Source organism: Anas acuta, chromosome 4 (assembly GCF_963932015.1).
Source record: "Anas acuta chromosome 4, bAnaAcu1.1, whole genome shotgun sequence".
NCBI classification, from domain to species: domain Eukaryota; kingdom Metazoa; phylum Chordata; class Aves; order Anseriformes; family Anatidae; genus Anas; species Anas acuta.
The window spans coordinates 262,379-280,138 of record NC_088982.1 but is presented as its reverse complement, the minus strand read 5'-3'; the positions used below and the strand labels follow the sequence as shown (position 1 = coordinate 280,138).

The following is a 17,760-nucleotide window of genomic DNA, read 5'->3' as shown; positions in this document are numbered from 1 at the left end:
AACCATGGTGAGAGACCAGCAAATGCTTTATTACTGAGGACAGCACTTCCCTCAGCCCCTGGGCAGCAGAGATTAGGGCTGCCTCACTGTGCCCCATGCCAGCTCAATACAACAAGCAGCTCCTGGGTGCCAAGAGCCAGCCCTGGCACCAACTGTCCAAACTGAGGCCACAATGGGGATGGAGAGAGCTGGGCAGCTCCATCGGTGGGACAGGGACACTGTCCCAGTGCCAACACGCCATGCCCCAAGACCACTACCCCAAACACTGCCCATGCACAACCTGCCAGGCCGGGTGCTTTGATTCCCTGGCACAGGTGGAGGGTGCTCAGCAAGCAGGAGTGAAGGGCCTGGATGGCCAAATCTCCTGAAGCAGCAGAAATGCCCCTCTCTTGCCAAGTACTCCCACAGCCTGGTGCCCTGTGCACATCCCAGTGGCACCCTGCTTACCCCCAGGCCACATCCCCCATGTACCTGCCCTGCCCAAGGTGCCCCTCTGCTTCTGCTCCCTTGAGACACGCTGCCAGTTCCCATCCTGTGGTGCTGTCTCCCTGTGCCCATGCCCAACGCTCACTCAGAGGAGGCGTCCCAGGAGCCGAGCATCAGGGGAGCTGGGCCAGGGCACAGGCAGGGCGACGAAACCCAGCTTGCTGTAGAAGCTCAGCTGCTGCTGGTCAGCGGCACTGACCTGGCAAAACACTCCCCGTGAGCCTGTGAGGGAGAGAAGAGCTCAGGCGCCCGTCTCTGGGAGCCTCAGCCCAGGGCTAAGGGCAGCAGCTGAGCCCCCTCCAGCGCTGCCCGTGGCAGCGGGTGACCATGCAAGGCCCTGTGACACACGTCCACATGTCCCTGGTGCAAAGGGAGGTCATGGTGCCAGGGAGCTGGGGTCAGACTGCAGGGACGGGAGCCCCAGAGATGGCTGCCCCCAGCTCCGGGGTGGGCAGGGGGTCGTGATGGGGTTGCACTGTGTTGATGGAGTAGTCCCAGACCCACCAACATGGAGCTCACCATTGGCTCTGAGCGCACTCAGCAGGCAGACAGCCAGGCTGCGGCTGGCCCCCACGTCCAGCACCCGAGGGGCCGTGCCCAGCTGCACCAGGGAGGGGAAGCGCCGCAGCACGGGCAGGGGCACGGCCGGTGGCTCTGCGTGGAAGAAGAGCAGCGCTTCCTCCAGGGCATCCTGCAGGTGACAAGCACAGGTGAAGGAGCCCTCCCTCCTCCCTCCCCACTTCCCACCACTGCGGACGCTCCCCTCACCTGTCCCAGGGCTGGGCCACCCACACCCAGCTCCCGGGGGTACTTGTGCCGCATGGCCGGCAGCCAGCTGCTGGCTCGCTCTCGCAGGAAGCCTTCAGCACAGAGCGCTCCGGCTGCGTAGCCACACGGGCCGCCCTCGTCCTCCAGCACGAACGTGTACTCAGGGCTCAGGTGCAGGAAGCTGCCCAGCAGCCTGCCAGCCAGAGGCACTGCTGAGCCGAGGCCGAGCCCAGCTCGAGGAGAGCTTGGAGCAGCCGTCCACCCTCTGCCCCTGCAGCACCCAGCGCCCCCACCCTGTGCTGTTGAGACCCCCACAGATGACTTCAGCTGGGGGAGCCACTGCAGCCCCCTTAGGGACCAGCTGGGCAACAGGTCTGTCCCCACGGCAGCTTCCATGACCCAGCTGGATGTCCCCTCCCTTGCCCCATCCCATACTGCGAGGCCACCACAGCCACGGTGCGGAGCTGCTCCCTGCAGGGGTGGGAGGAGAGGGCCCTGGCTGGCCAAGGCCACATCGCCCAGGCTTGGCACGTATCCAGAGGGAGCCCCAGAGGGACCAGGTCTCACCTGTCACCCAGAAGGTCAGGGTGGGCCACGAGGACCTCTGCAACGCTGGGGTCACAGTCCAGACCCTCCCGGCACATTCGGTAAAGCTCTCCCTGGAAGAGCCCAAACCACCTCAGCCTTGGCCCTGCCCCACTGCTGCCCCTCGGCTCCTGCCACTCCACCAGAGCATGATGCACCCACAGGTGCCCACGTTGTCCCCAGAGAAGGACCGCAACCAGAGCCATAGCCTCCAGTGCTGCTGGCCAGGGGAAGGCGGGTACTGCAGCCTGCCCAGGGTGCTAGTGCAGAGCAATGTGCACAGCCGTTGTGTAGCATGTCCTGCTAGCCTCTGAGGCTTGCTGCCACAGCACAGCATGCTTTAAAATGAGCCATTGGCATTCCAGTCAGGCACCCCAGAGCAGCAGCTGCTGAGAAAATGCTGATCAGCCCCAGTCCAGAGCATGCTCAAAGCAGCCAGAACAGTAGCAAAATTAATACCGAAATTCAAGTCTCTATCGAGCACGTGCAAAGTGGGACCTCTCAAAAAAATCCCGTCTTGGTCAAATTTGAGCTTTCTGCTGTTCACAGGATCAGCAAAAAGAACATCCTGGTAAAAATACTGCTTCTCAAAGGGAAGGCTGCCTGATCACTGAACAAGGTCAAAGCAAGGCACTTCTGAGCTGCCTTCCCAGAACTGGCTTAAGTGCTCAGAAGAGTTTTTCTCACAGTTTCACTGGAAACAGACGTTCAAATGTAATCTGACAACAGGCAACTGAAAACAAACTCTTGCAATGGGAATTGCTGGTGGCCATAGTCTGGTATTATAATCTGCTCTCACATTCTTGCAACTCCACCTCTGTTAGCCATGCAGGTGTGCATTGCAGGGTCTGTGTTTAGCAGGGATGCACATGTGTCCATGGCGGTGGATCTGCAGTGCCAGCATTTCCTTTAGCCAGGAGGGGCAGCAGAGCAGACAGAGCAGGGTGATTGCTGCAGGCTGCGTGGCATTTGATGAAGAGGGCTCCACCACGGGGACTGCCACCACTGCGAGACGCAGCATGGAGCGACCTGCCCCAGGCTTGCCTGACCCTTGGGGTCCCTTCCCACTGCCATCATCCTGTGCTGTAAGCTCAGCCCTGGGGGCAGCAGCCAACATGCATGTTTCTTGTCAGCACTTTTTTGGCAAAGGCCACGCAGGGTGAGCTACAGGGTGAGCAGCACAGGTGGTGTGTTCAGGCCATGAGTCTCACCTTGTCCTGAGGCAGCAGCGGGCGCAGGAGATACAGCTGGCGAGATGGAAAGAGTGGAGGTGGGTGATAAAAGAGGTCACAGCTGTTCCCCACGGGAAGCAGGGCCTGGAGGAGGTACAGTCCATCATGGAGCAGCTTGTCCTGGCTCCAAACCTGCCTTGGGGTGGCAGGACGAGGGTTCTTCTGTGACCCCCCAAGCCTAGGAGCAGCAGCCATGGTGCAGAGGCCTGAGCAGCATCATTTCCCTGAGCCTGCAGCCACCCAACAGCATGGCAGGAGCAGCAGTTGGAATCCTGGCTTCCCACGGGTTCCTCCAGTCCCCAGCAGCCAGGGGTGCGATCTCACCTGCAGCTCTCCAAAGAGGCCCCCGCGGCGTGCCCAGGGCTCAGCATCTTCCCTGGGAAAGAGTGGGGCAGTGATGCTCTGGCACCCTGGAGGCAACAGGAGACAGACACACACGAGGTGAAAAATAACCAGCTGGGACAGGGGGACACCAGCCTCCCCTGCACAGCAGCATCATGATCCGTGCTTGTCACAGCTCAGGATCTGCCCCACATGCATGCAGCCCAGGTACTGGAGCTCTCCCTGGACTTGTGCAGCCCAACACTGGTGGCAGCAAGCCCCCTGCAACACGGCTTGAAGTGGGGGAATGGGAAGATGACTGATCTGGCCTCTGTGAAAGGTGTAAGGAAAAACCACAGCTCCTGGCATGACCGAGAAGCTGCAGCCTGGAACAGAGCCCATTGTGCTGCTTTGCTGCTCAGCCAGCAGTGCCAGCGGGAGCTTGCAGGGCAGCTGGGCATGGGCACCCTCGCACCATGCGCAGCTGCTTCTCCGCAGAAGTGGCTCAAAGTACATGACCACATTCCACACCAAACTTGGAGCCCCTTTCAGGCTGTCATCTGGTAACAGCTCCTGGTTTATAAAAACTCACAAGGTCATGGAAATCTGAACCAGAGGAATGGGGGCTCGCAACGTGGTGCACAGGCATTCAAAATCCAGCCTCACTTCTGTCACCCAGGACACTACTGTTCCCAGTAGCCCAGAGAATCATAGACTGAATCACAGAATTGTTTGGGTTGGAAGGGATTTAGAGATCATTTAGTTCCGATCCCCCTGCCATGGGCAGGGACACGTCCCACCAGACCAGGTTGCTCAAAGTCCCATCCAGCCTGGCCTTGAACACTTGCAGGGATGGGGCATCCACAGTTTCTCTGGGCAACCTGCTCCACTGCCTCACCACACTCATAGTAAAGAATTTCTTCCATGTACCCCTTTTACCAGAAAGGTCCTGGGATTAAAAAGGCCAAGAAGCCATGCCCCAGAAACAGGCATTCCATTTAAACCACAAGACAGTGAAGTGCTGCTCTGATGAGTGCCACCTCCCTGACGTGTGACACTGCCCCCCTGCCACCTCCCTGATGTGTGACACTGCCCCCCTTCCAGGCTGCTTCACTTCAGTTCCCACTCCGCTATCCAGCTCCCTGGCCCCTCCCGGCCAGGTTAGGAGTCATTTGCAGGGAGGATGCTCCTGAGGTGACAGCTCCTTGCAGAACACTAAGCGAGGTGTCTTGCTGTGACACACTTCTCAGAAGCACGGGAACTCGGATGAGCTCCGTGAGCCCAGTGATCCATGCTGACTGGCGTGGGTGTTCCCAACGCGGCCACAGAGCCGGAGCTCAGCCACCTGTGCTGGTGGGGCAGCTGTGCAGCTCTGGGACACTGCTGGGTGCCTGGGGGCAGAGCTGGAGGGCCTGGGTGTTGTGGGGCAATGCCCTCACTGCCTTGTAGAGGTTCTTTCAGTCCCTGCTTGGGTCCTAGAGCAGAGCCTTTGCCCCCAGCTAGCTGGAGGAGCAGAGCCCAGCAAGACCCCACACAAGTGGAACCCTCAGCCCTGCTGTCCTTTCCCAGCAGCCATCCCCATCCTGCCTTGGTATGCCAGGGAGTGCAGGGGGGCAGCCTTCCTGCAGCCATGCCAGCTGCACTGGTAGGAGAAGGACAGCCCCATGGCAAGTGCTAGCTGTGGGGCCTGAGGTTACAGAGGGCATCAGCCTTCGTGGGTGGGCGAGAGCAGTGCCATACTTACAGCCGAAGCAGCTTCTCCAGGTGCCCTTGGGGTCAGGGTCACAGAGCAGGTGGCCGTCTGCAAAGGAGACGTGGAGGTGAGTGCAGGCACAGGCAGTGCACGGGGATGGCATCAAGGGGAGATGCGTTCCCAGCAGAGATTCTGGCAGCCTGGCCAGACTCCAGGACCCCAGCCTGCTGGGAGTGTTCCCAGACACCTCCACTTCTTTAGGGGAAAGGACAGAGGAAGTTTCAGGTGCCATGGTGCCCAGGGACCCTGTGCTCCATTGTCCCTTAGGGAGCAGGGCTGGATTTGGCCAGGATGTGGATACACGACTACAGTGCTAGAGCCTGGCTCTCAGGGTGGCCTCATCCACATACCCAACCAGAGGATGAAGGCACTGGCAGCCAGCAGCATGTTGCGGATGTCCCAGAGGTAGGGGTGAAGGTCATAGAGCAGCGCCTGCCCTGCGCTGCAGACGAAGCGGCTGTGCAGGCGGCACGTCTGGGCACAGAGCAGCTGGAAGGACTGTGCTCGGCCACGCCACTGGGTGCCCTGCAGACAGACCGGGTGTCAGAGCAACCACAATGGGCACCCTCCTGCAGCAGTGCCCAGGCTAGCCTTACCTCACAAGAATTGGGTGCTGTGGCCGGGACCCCCACGCTGGGACTGTTGGCCCGGAGCCACTGAAGGTGCTCCAGGAGATGCTGTGCCTGTGGCCCATGATGGTAGGGCAAGTAGAAGAGCTCCACCAGCATTCGCACCTCTTCCATGGTCAGTGGGTCATTTGAGTTGGACCTAGCCTCCTCCAGAAACCTGGGTGTCATGCAGCCAGACCTGACCTCCTCTGGGGCCAGCAGTGCCATGTGGATGGACGTGGCCTCCTCTGGGGTCAGTGGTGCAGTGGGGCCAGGGCTGGCACTGGTCCCATCAGTGAGCAGTGCCATGGGGTCAGGGCTAGCACCAACCCCATCGGTGAGCAGTGCCGTGGGGACAGGACTGGCACCAGCCCCATCGGTGAGTGGTGCTGTGGGGACAGGGCTGGCTCCAGCCCCATTGGTGAGTGGTGCTGTGGGGACAGGGCTGGCACCAGCCCCATCGGTGAGTGGTGCTGTGGGGACAGGGCTGGCACCAGCCCCAGCCCCTGGGAGTGTCTGGGGCACATCAGCCCCATTGGTCCCAGGCTGGGGACTGCCAGGGGCCTGGGGGAGGTTGCCATCCCCTCCCCTGGCATTGCTGGTGTCAAGGAGAAGGCTCTGGCTGTTGTCGGCCCCACTGCTGCAGCACGTTGGGGTCTCCAGGCTGCAGAAGGTCTCACCAGTGCCAGGGGCTCCAGCAGGCTTGGCATTGCCCCCTGTGCTGGGTGGAGCAGAGGAGGGCTCGCAGCTTGCTCCGCTACCTGAGGCGAGCTGGTCCCCATCCCCTGGGGGGCTCTGCTGACTGCGGGTGGGGGTCCTGCTCCCACTGTCCTTCTTAGGCACCAAGGTCACCTTCCTCCTTCCCTCCCCTGGTGTCCCGCCATAGGTCTCAGGGTCACACTGGTCTGCCCCACCAGGAGCAGTGCCATGGGTCTGGGGGCCAGGCGTGGCCTCCTGCCATCCCGCTGTGCCTGGCTGCAGCCCTGCTCCTCCCTCACAGCCGGCGCTGGGGTGCAACAGAGCTCTTCCTCCTGGTGGGACACAGCAAAGGCAAAGCCCCTCTGGCACCCACACCAGAACAGCTGCCCAGATGCAGGACAGCCCCGGGGCGGCTGTACCAGGAGCTCAGCTCTGTGCTGACAGGGACCAGGAGCTGCCCAGACTGTGGGCTCTGCATCACTTGGGCCACTGTGGCTGGGGAGGCCACAGGCTTTCAAGAATCAAGCAGTGCAAAACAAGCCCTCACCATGTTTAGCCCCTTCTTCCAGAGCTGTACCATGATCTAGGCTTCCTAACCTCCTGCTGAGCCCATGGTATCATGGACAGGAATGCAGAAGCAAGGAGCAGGCTTTGCTCTCCTTCCTGGCAGCAAATGCCACATCATGATCCTCTTTCAGGCAGCTAGGTGCCATCCAGAGCTGCTCAGGTTGCTGCTTCACCCTGTTTCCACTCCAAAGCAGTTCCTGAACCACACCCTGGGGTCGCAGACCTCATCCACACTCCCTGCAGCCAGCTTACCCAGCTGGCCCTCGTCACCTCGTCACCCTGCAGTGCTTCTCCTGGACCTCACATGCATTCCCCACCAGTCACCTCCTCCCCCAGCACCACATTGTCTTCTGTCAATGTCTGTTTTCCCAAAGTGCTCTCTTGGGAAGGCAGGCTGGTAAGGCAGCACACATCTGCTGGTAACACTCTCTTGGCTCATCCAATCCTCCATCCCATGGGCTCACTCACTTCTGCTGCAGGATGAGCCCAAAGCCCAACTAACTGTGAGGCCAACGCTTCAAACTCTTCTGCCCCACCTGCTTGGCTTAAATCCCCTCCTTTTCCCAGCTCTGCTCAGGCAGAGACTCCTCCAGCTGAGCCTGACGACAGGGGACCCCACTGCAGCATCCCATCCCAAGAGGCAGCTCTCCCACCCCACAGAGCTCCCAGCAGAGCTGGTCCAGAGTTTGAGGGCTGAGGGATGCTGCATGGTGCCAGCTCTTCACCTACCTGTCTCCAAGGCCTGCTGGTTTATCTCAGCCACCCAGTCAAGCAGTGCCAGCTCCAAGGCCTCTTGGGGGCTGTAGCTCCCCTCGCATGGGCCCTGGCTGTCCCCCAGGGCTGCTGCAGTCTCCGTCCCTAGTGAAATGGAGCTCATCAGCCTGGATAGCCCCACTCGTTGTTTTACCAAGCTATCCCATGCGACTCTGAGGGAGGGCAGCCCACCACCCAGGAGGGACCCCATGCCCAGGACAGGGGGTGCCACCTGATTCAGGCTGGCAAGCAGGGGAGCCTGTGGGGCCAAGGCAAAGCCAAACAGAGATGGGGAGGGCCCATCCAGGCCAGGGCTGCCCTGGCATGAAACCTCATCACAGATGTGGGGCCCCACATACAGAGTGGCCTGGGGCACAGGGACCTGGTACCTGCATGGTCAGGGTAGGCACAGCTCCCCAGCTCGCTCCGAAACCAGCTGCCCAGCGTGTGGATGGGGATGAAATTGGCCTGGAGCTCACAGTTCGGGTTAAGGAGCAGCCCACAGAGTCGAGGCATGAGGCCAGGGGCACGTCCCGTGTAGGGGCCCAAGAAGACACGTCTGCAGTCATAGTCATTGGCGAACAGATTGTCCCAGATGATGGGACGGCGCCCCAGGACGCCCTCCACCTCCTCCAGCAGCACGGCTGAGAGTTCCTGTGACACCACCTTTGGGCCTGGAGCATCAGGGCACAGACTCAGATGGGACACATGGGTGGCACGGTCCCTCGCACACAGCACATCCAGGGCGCACATGCACCTGGGCACCGAGTGCAGACCGAGGACAAGCCGCATGCACACCCACAGAGCCGGGAAGGGTGCTCACCAGTCCAGATGACCCCAATCCCTGGGAGCAGCTCCCGTCCAAGGGTCAGCAGGTAGCAGGACTGGCCAGGGCTTGGAGAGCAGAGTGAGCTGCAGTACTCTGGGCAGAGAGCAGAGCATCCCCTGAGGGAAGAGACTGGGGCAGAGAGGCTGCCCAGGCGCAGTGGGCAGGGGCAGGGGAGAGGCACCAGGCAGGGAAAGCAGCATTGGCCCCTCTGCAGCCGGTTCCTGTCCTATCCTGAAGCTTCCAGGGCTGCCCCAAGGCATGGTGGAGGCTACAGGCCATGGGGGCAGTCAGCTTGCAGGAGGCAGATATGCTGTGCATGTCTGGTAGCTGCAGCCACAGGGCAGCCGCATGGCCTGGGCATGAGGGCTTGCCAGGCACACGGTCCTGGGGAGGGGCAGCTGGGGGCTGTGCAGCTGCAGGCAGTACCTGTGGGGCAGAAGAGGAAGATGGAGGGCTGTCCCAGCTCCTGGTATACCTCGTTGGCCACAGAGGCTTGGGCCTCTGCCAGGGAGGTGAAGACATTTCTGTCGGCTCGGCACATGCAGGGGTCGATGTCATCAAAGAGCAGCGCGAAGGCACGGCACCCCATGGCAGCCACCTGTGGGCACAGCAAGGGCGCTAGGACGCCTGGGCAGCAGCAGGAGGATGCGGCGAGCCCTGGTTGAGCCCCTCACTCCTTGCAGGGACAGCGGCAGTCAGGAGCAGCCTGACAAACAATGCCTGCACCCATGCTGCCACATCCAGCGGACGCAGCGCACCACACACGGCCACGCCATGCAGGCTGCCCCTCCACCATAGCCCTCCTCGCCAAACCCTGGCACAGCCCTGCTTGTTGCGGGCCAGGAGCCCTCTGAAACCAGGGCAGGCATTGTGGCAGCCCAGACCCCCTCCTGTGCCACATCTACACCACCGGCCATTCCCCTCTCACACCGTGGTGCTGCGGGGACAGCCTGAGAGCTGGATGGGCAGCTGCTGTGTGGCTGTGCCGTGCCACGGGGAGGAGTGGTCGCCCCGCAGAGCACAGCGGCTGTGCGAGGGTCTTCACCCTTCCCAGGCAGCGGGGCCTCAGCAACAGCCTGCAGGAGCCCCCTGGTGCTGCCCACAGGCTCGGGCTCAGCTGGTCCCTCTCCTGCAGCTCCTGCAGCACTGCCTGCTGGAGCTTGCCTGGGAGCCATGGGATGAAGGAATGGCCCACGGTACCTGCCTGAGTTTTTGCTGCAGCAGGAGCCGATCCCCAGCACTTGAAAACACCATGTCCTGGCCAGCAGAAATGGCGAAGATGAACTCCACGCCATGCATTTGGGCAGCTTCTATGAGAGACCGCATCCGGGCTGGGGACAAAGCAGAGGAGGGCTGTGAGCGCTGGGAGACAAGGTACAGGTGGAGGGGGAATGACTGCTGCCCAATGGAAAGAGCCACGGGCACCCAGAGTCAGAAAAGAACACTGAAGAGAAGGGCCATGGGGAGATGGTGTCCAGAGTGCTGGAACACAGAGGACCCTCCACAAGGGTCTGCAGGCCCTGGCACACTGGAGCATATTGCCAAAGACCTGCACAGGGAGCTCCATGGGCAGTGTAGGGTCCAAGGGGACACCTTGTGATGGGCAGGGTCTGGGGGCAGGCTTCTGGCAGGAGGAGCAGCAGCAGCCAGCCTGCCCCTGGCTGAGATGCAGACCATGCGTCACCTGTGAGGACTGGGATGCCACAGCCCACCCATGGTGGGGCCCAGCAGAGCCGCTACCTGCCTCATGCTCTGTGTAGGGCTCTCGCCAGAGCAGCCGGTGCTTCAGCTCATCCTTGGGTGCGTACATGTAGCAGTTCAGCTCCTGGCGCTCCAGCCTGTGCAGCAAGGACAAGAGGTCACCTAAGGCTCCAGACGGACTGGAGGACTCTTTGCAAAGAGGCATCCAGGCAGGCATGCCAGCCCATGACGACAAATGCTGCTCAGCTCACAACTCCCTCTCTTTCATAGGGCTGTGCCATGCCCTGCTCTCTGGATGCTGCACTGCAAGCGGAGCTGAAGGAAAACAGGTCTGAGTAAAAACAGGGCCTGGCTGTTTCAGGAGATGAGACTACACCATCAAAAGGCCCGTTCTGGCCTCAAAACCACGAATTCTTTCCAGAATCTGCACAGCAATCCATAGGGCAGACACTTCCTTAGACAGCTCTTTTGGCACTCCTGTATGAAAGGCATCTGATTTATTCATTTATTTGTGTTTATCCTCCTTAGTAGATGACGTTTTACATTTTCCCATAGTGAACAGACTGTCATGTACTGCATGACACAAATGCTACATCTTGTTTCTTCCCAGAGAAGGAAAACACAGATAAACACGCTGCTCGCATGTGCAAACACACAAACATTCCAACCCGCTACCAGACTAGGTAGATCTGCTAGATCATTAGATCTGCTCATTCTTAATGTATTTTAAAACAACATCCCTTGTTTTCCTTTGTCTCAGTGGCACATTTTCCCAGATTTTCTAAGTAACATTTTTCTGTGTCTGCCTCTCTGGTTCCCCTACTATAGTCTTTGCACTTGTGACTGCTTACACCACCACCAGCACTCTCCTACTGTTGTCAGAATGCTTCCCACGCTGTCACCAGCACACTGCAACCAGCACACAGCCCCTGCTGCTCCTGGCTCACTGGCCCAGCCATCAATAGCACTCTGCTCATGCTGTCACCAGCATGCTGCCCACACTGTCGCGAACACGCTGTCCACATTGTCTCTAGCACCCTGTGACCAGCATCCTGCCCACACTGTCACCGGCCCCCTGCCCACAACATCCCGTGTGCTGCCATCGTTAGGGCACTGCTCACAGAGCCGGGCGTGCTGCCTGGGCTGTGACCATCGCCCCACGGGTGCACAGCTCCGTCGGTGCAGCTCATTGTGCCAAGGGCCGGCGCACGGAGCAGGTGCCCGGAGAGGGCTTTTTCTCTCCTGCAGGGATCAGCTCCGTGATTCTCATCACCAGCTGGTGGCGGATCCTCCCCACATCCTTCCACACCGTGGGCAGTGGGACCCAGCAACGCCCCCCCCGAGCTCGCACCCTCCCCGCAGCACCCCCAGCGCCACGGCCACTTCCCCAGCCCGGCCCAAGCCCCCGGCGGGACGCCTGCGGCTGCAGCGGGCTGCGGAGCCCCAGCACCACCTGGCGGGCACAGGGCAGCGCAGCCCGCCGCTCTCAGGCCGGGGCAGGGCAGGGGCTTTTTCCCTTTCCCCAGCCCTGGGAGCAGCACGGGAGGGGGGCTGGCATGCACTGCCGAGTTCCACCTCATCGACCTGTTACGTGTCAGTGCGTCCAGAGAGCAAAATTTGGGGTACTTGCCATCGAAAGAGCAGTCTCCTCTGTTCCATAGACCATGGTCTCCCATAGAAACCTGTAAAGAGGAAAAGCAAAAACCAAAATACAGTTGCCAGTATCTCCCTTAAAACAGTCTCTCTATGTACTGTCCCTAAGAAGCTGCTCTTAAACTGCAAGAGCCAGTGGTTTGTTCAGCTCAGGATGATTCAGGTGCCTGTTAGCCTGCTGTGATCTTGCTGGGCATTGGTATTCAGGCCAGCAGGCATAATAATATCTATGCTGCAATCCTTCCCAGAAAGAAGCAGCTGGGAAAAAATGCACAAGATAATAATTATCCTGAGAGGGGAAATTTATGTGGTAAAAGCCAAGCCTAGAAGAGACCGCTGAGGCCTGGCACTTGAGCATTTGGGGTGCACCAAAGCACCGAGCTATTGTACATCCACCCTAGAGTTTCCTTCTTGGGGATACTCCTATACAGAGACTGACTCTGTGCTTCTCCTGAGTCATAGAATCATAGAATGGCTCAGGTTGGAAGGGGCCTTAAAGATCACACAGTTCCAACCCCCCTGCCATGGGCAAGGATGCCACCCACTAGATCAGGTTACCCAGGGTCCCGTCCAACCTGGTCTTGAACATCTCTGGGGATGAGGCATCCACAAGCTCTACGAGCAACCTGTGCCAGTGCCTCACCACCCTCTGACTGAAGAATTTCCTCCTAACCTCTTATCTAAATCTCCCCTCCTTTAGTTTAAAATCATCTCCCCTTGTCCTGTCGTTACCTGAATGAGCAAAAAGTTGCTCTCCATCTTTTTTATAAGCCCCCTTCAAGTATTGAATAGTTGCAATAAGGTGACCCCAGAGCTTTCTCTTCTTTAGCCTGAACAGCTCCAGCCCTCTCAGCCTTTCTTCATAGTAGAGGTGCTCCAGCCCGCTGATCATCCTTGTGGCCCTCCTCTGGACCCGTTCTAACAGATCAACGTCCTTCCTGTGCTGGGGCCTCAGACCTGGACGCAGCACTCCAAGTGAGGCCTCACAAGGGCAAAGCAGAGGGGGACAACCACCTCCCTTGACCTGCTGGCCACTCCTCTTTTGATGCAGCTCTGAATGTAGTTGCCTTGCTGGGCTGCAAGTGTGCACTGCTGGCTCATGTTGAGATTTTCGTCCCCAAGCCCTTCTCTGCAGGGCTGCTCTCAATTTCTTCTCCCAGTCTGTACCCATGTCTGAGACTACCCCGACCTTGCACTTGCACCTTGCACTTTTACTTGTTGAACCTCATTAGATTCACATAGGCCCAATTCTCAAGCCTGTCCAGGTCCCTCTGGATGGATCCTCTGTGCATCTCCCTCTCTGTGTAGTGTCAAGCTGCGTCAAGCAGAGCATCAACATTCCTGTCTGGGCTATAAAGTGTTGGAAGTGTTCAAACACAGATCTCAAATTTAGCAAGAAAAGGTTCTTCAGCCACGCAGTCCAGTCAAGGAATCACAGGAATACAGAATGGTTGTGGTTGGAAGGGACTTCTGGAGGTCATCTGATCCAACCCCCTGCTCAAGCAGAATCACCGAGAGCATGTTGCCCAGATATGAAGGCTCACAGAAAATACATTATATTTAGAATGTTGATGGTAATTAGTCATCAAGGCAGCTCCTAGCATCAGAAGGGCTCCACATCATGGGCAACTTTTACATCAGCCAAGCACTTTCTAGCAGACAAGAACAGGAGCAGAGACTGAGGGAAGTGAAAGCATTTGCTGAAATGTGCTGTGCACAAGGGAAGGTCACGACAACTCCACTAGTCTGGGAAAAAGGGCCAGCTCTCAGTGACTGCCATGAGGCCAGTGCTGCCATGCAGCATCTTACTGCACCAGAATGGCTCTGCCTGGAGGGGACTCTGTGCCCGGCTCCTTTTGGCAGGAGTCTGCTCTGCAGCCCCCCTGGCATGAACCTTGGACAACGATGTGCTGGGCCACACTGCAGATGGATTTTCAACCTGCTTGATCAACTACATGTCTTTTCCACCTACTTTGAGGCAGTATAGATTTGCTATGCTAGCCATATCCTACTGTGCACAGGGCCAAATCTGTAGCCACTCAAGAATCCCAGCAAACATCTCATCCAAAGAAGGTATTTCTGTGAGAAACAGACTTTCTGTTCCCCAGCCTAAGGGAACTCCTGCTTAGCTCACAGTTCAGGATATATCAGGAGTCCCTGCACAGCATCTGCCTCCAAGAACCTCACTCACACTTTGCTGTGAAATGACACGTGCACTGTCAAGAGCAGCACTACTGAAAGCACCACCCTAGCATATTCCACACAGAAAAAAAAATGGATTAAACTCTATGAGCAAAAACCTAACTGTACTTGTGGCAGTATCTCCAAAGGAGGGGGATGCAGGTGCCTTGCTTTAGAGATAGATGAGCACTGGTAAATGATGCAGTGCATTTGCCCTTTGGCTCTCTGACAGCCCAGAGCACACCAGTATCCAGTCAACACCATTACTTGCCAGCCTCTGGGCATCTGGGATAGCTCATCTTTGGGCCTGTGTTACAGCAGGATGTAGAAAGTCTAGAAACCTTCTCCTGGAATGGCTCTGGAATGGCAGCATCTTTGTCCTTCTCTTTCCCAGGTCAGCTTTCCTATATCGATGATTCTAGTCTGACTCATATTCTTTCTTATGATCAACTTCCCCGTTCCTGCACTTTCTATTTGATTTGTGTGTATTTGCTTGGTGTTTTTGCTTCCTCCCTGCGTGGCAAGGCAGCTGGCAGTGGGCTGCAGCGTGGTGATGTGCTGCCAGAAAAGGTGGAAATGCTTTTGACCAGCAGGTGCCCGGCCTCACGCAGCTCCAGCGGTGCAGTGCTGCAGGAACAGGAGCTGAGGGGGGCAGGACAGGAGCTGAGCGGGGCAGGACAGGGGCTGAGCGGGGCAGGACAGGGGCTGAGCCGCCACCCCGCTGCGGGCAGGGGCAGGAGGGCACGCAGCGGGTGCCGGCCTCGTGCCCAGGGCAGAGAAGAAGCCACCGCCGAGCGCTGGCGGCAGGGCCACAACGCGGTGCTGGGAGCGGGGCTGTGCCGGGATGCCCGAGGGGCCCATCAGTGCCCTGCAAGTGAGCTGGGGAGCTGCGGGGGTGCTGATCCCCAACCCGCGGGCGAATCCAGTGTGGTGCAGGGGCCCGGGGCGCTGCCTCTCCCATACCCGGGGGCCCGGGCGCGTTGGGCTCGGGTGCCGGCAGCCCCCCCCGACCGCAGTGCGCTCCGGGTGTGCCGGGCCAGCCCCTGCAATGCTCGGGCGGGGCACGGGCCCCAGCCGCGGCCCCGGCAGGACCTACCTTCCACCACGCCGCAGAGGAAGCGCGGCCGCCCCGCCATGACCGGGCAGGAACGGCCCTGCTGGCGCTGGGGCGGGCGGAGGGCTGCAGGGAGGGGTGCGGGGAAGGATGGAGGGGCGCGGGCAAGGGCGGCCGGAGGGCTGCAGAGGCGCTCCGAGGGATGGAGGGCTGCACGGAGGGACCGCGTCGCCGCCCGCCCGCCCCCGCAGAAGCGCGCCCGCCGCAGCGCAGGGGGCGGCCCCGCGGGTGGGGCCGCGGCGGGGCCGGGCGCGGGGCGGGGACCGGGCGCAGTCCCCGGCCAGAGCCGCCCCACCGAGAGCCGAGAGCCGCAGCCCTGCCGCGGAGGGGGTCGCGGACGGGACGGGACGGGACGGGACGGGACGGGACGGGGCTGTGTCCGGTCCCGCCGGGCTGGAGTCCCCGCCGCCTTGCCCGGTGGGGGCAGCGCCTGGTTTCGAGCCGCAGCCCGGTTCCGGCCGCCGCCCCTGGCAGCGAGGCCCCCAGCCCGGTGCCCCGCAGCAGCCCCCGCCGCACCGGCAGAGGTTTCTCCTCCGCGGTACCTGCGCGCTGTCGCCTGCCCCCTCCAGACCTGGAGCAGCTCCCGCATCGCACCTGCCCTTGTGTTCGCCCCTGCACCGGCACCTGCCCCGCTGGGCCCCTTGTGCCGGCCCAGGCCGAGGTGCGTCTCCCACCCATTCAGTCCGTGCAGCTCAGGACTGTTTTGTCTTGCACGTGACTCACCTGCTTGCAAACGTCAGGCTGCTGTTTGCCTTTAGTCACACTGTTCTGAGCTGTTGCCACATGCTTGGCTCGTGATCCTCTCCATCCCACAGGTTCTGGTTTGCAGAAGTGCTGCCACATCAGTAGTTCCCTGTCCTGCAGCTGCGCAGCCGCTGGTACCTGCCTGCATGCGGGACCTCGTGTTTGTCGTCACTGAGCTTCTCTGCTCTTTTTCTGACCACTTTTCCTGCTTGTCAGACTCATTGCAAGACAGACCTCTGCTCTGGAGCATGCCTGCAGCCTCTCCCAGCTATGTGGCTTTAAAACATGGGGACCATGTGCACAGCGTTGTTACCATGGTCCATGCCTGTGTGAGTGATCGAGCCAGAAGAAGCACTGGTGCTCTCCTCCAGCAAGCACTGCTGAGTGCCCTCCCAGCAGCTGTTGCCACCCACACTTTCTTCCAGCCCACAAGCATGGGGTTTCACAGGAGAAGTGGGTGTCAGAGGCCTAGAAAGCCAGGATCTGTGGCAGCTCCCTCATTCCCTTGCAGGTAAATGTAGTGCTAGGGAGCTGAGTGATGGTGTCTGGGCCATCTGGTGACCAAGGAGCCCCCAGGTGACAGACCAACAGCAACTAGACAGGGAAGAGATGATCAGAGTGTGCCATGGGCTGCCACGGTGTGCCCAAAGCTCAGTGATGTGGCACAGAGAAGGCTGAACACTGCAAGGAGCACCCAGAGCACTCAAAGCCTCAGCACCTCAGTATATTTATACATTATACTGCTCATAACCAGACTTACACATGTCAATAAAAACTGCATGCAAGGAGCAAGGCAGCTGCTGCTGCTGCAGAAAAGCCAGTTCAGCTCTGCCAGGCTGCATTATTCATGTGCAGAGAGCAATTGCTGGGGATAGCTGGGCACAGGCCATTCTTGTGCTTGCTCCTTCCTCACCCTCTACACTAGCCTGTGCTGAGTTTTGTTGCTGGGACAGCCGCGTTTGAGGCTGGCCTCTGGAGAAGGCTGTTGGGGCAGACTCCAGAGCAGCCAGCCATGGCATGCATGGGCAGCACTAGGAGCAACCCAGTGCCCCTGCAGTAGCTGGGGTCATGGCATGTTAAAGGTAGAGTTGTGGCTGGTATCCCCTATTCACAGCTGTCAGAGAAGTTAAGCAGGGCTGTGCATACAGGGTGTATTGGTTCCGTGGTTTTCTTGGACTTTGAAGCTGAGCTAAGTGGCCTCTAATTCATCACTTCCTTTTTTTTTTTTTTTTTCTTTCAAAGATGGTACCATGTCACTATGTCACTCCTTTTTCCTGTTCTCTGAAAACACATCCATCCTCTACCAGCTCTGAGTGTCACCCTCAATTATCTCAGTTTAGCTAATCTGGTCACATTTTCCCTTATCTAGCCTGAGCATGCTCCTCTGCTGCTCATGTTAACAGTGTTAATTGTGCGATTGCGTCTACTCTCCTCAGCGTGGGCTGAGAGGAGGAAGACATCGAGCACTTAAGTCCTGGCACATGCTGCTGTCCCTCTGTCTCAGCAGGACAATGGGCCACACGGACAGCTCAGCATCCTCTTGCTGACACCCCCTTTTTTTGGATTTTTTTTTGGTGATCCTTTGTGTTTCTTGCTAGTTACATCTCATATCATACTTTGGCTTTTCTGATTTTTTGCTGTTCTGTTTATCCCGGGCTTTTGGCCCAGTTTCTACTTTTGTGCACTTCCTTCTGAAGTTCCAGGTCATTGTCTGAACTACAAGCCCTCCCTTTCCCCCAGTGCTGGGGTGGTTTCTATCATGCCCT

At 59.1% G+C, this 17,760-nt stretch overlaps 1 protein-coding gene across 1 annotated transcript; it reads right to left on the bottom strand.

The window, feature by feature from the left end:
* Positions 1 to 3: 3 nt before the first annotated feature.
* Positions 4 to 15,921, bottom strand: LOC137855363 (protein O-GlcNAcase-like). Its single transcript, XM_068679439.1, has 17 exons — positions 15,233 to 15,921; positions 11,933 to 11,984; positions 10,342 to 10,439; positions 9,802 to 9,932; positions 9,028 to 9,199; positions 8,596 to 8,694; positions 8,162 to 8,446; positions 7,749 to 7,877; positions 5,742 to 6,784; positions 5,496 to 5,670; positions 5,137 to 5,193; positions 3,396 to 3,481; positions 3,051 to 3,155; positions 1,822 to 1,913; positions 1,255 to 1,447; positions 1,006 to 1,177; positions 4 to 708 (listed from the first exon to the last, which is right to left on the bottom strand). Exons 1-17 carry the CDS (start codon positions 15,837 to 15,839, stop codon positions 572 to 574), a joined length of 3,633 nt encoding a protein of 1,210 aa, XP_068535540.1. The 5' UTR covers positions 15,840 to 15,921; the 3' UTR covers positions 4 to 571.
* Positions 15,922 to 17,760: the final 1,839 nt, after the last annotated feature.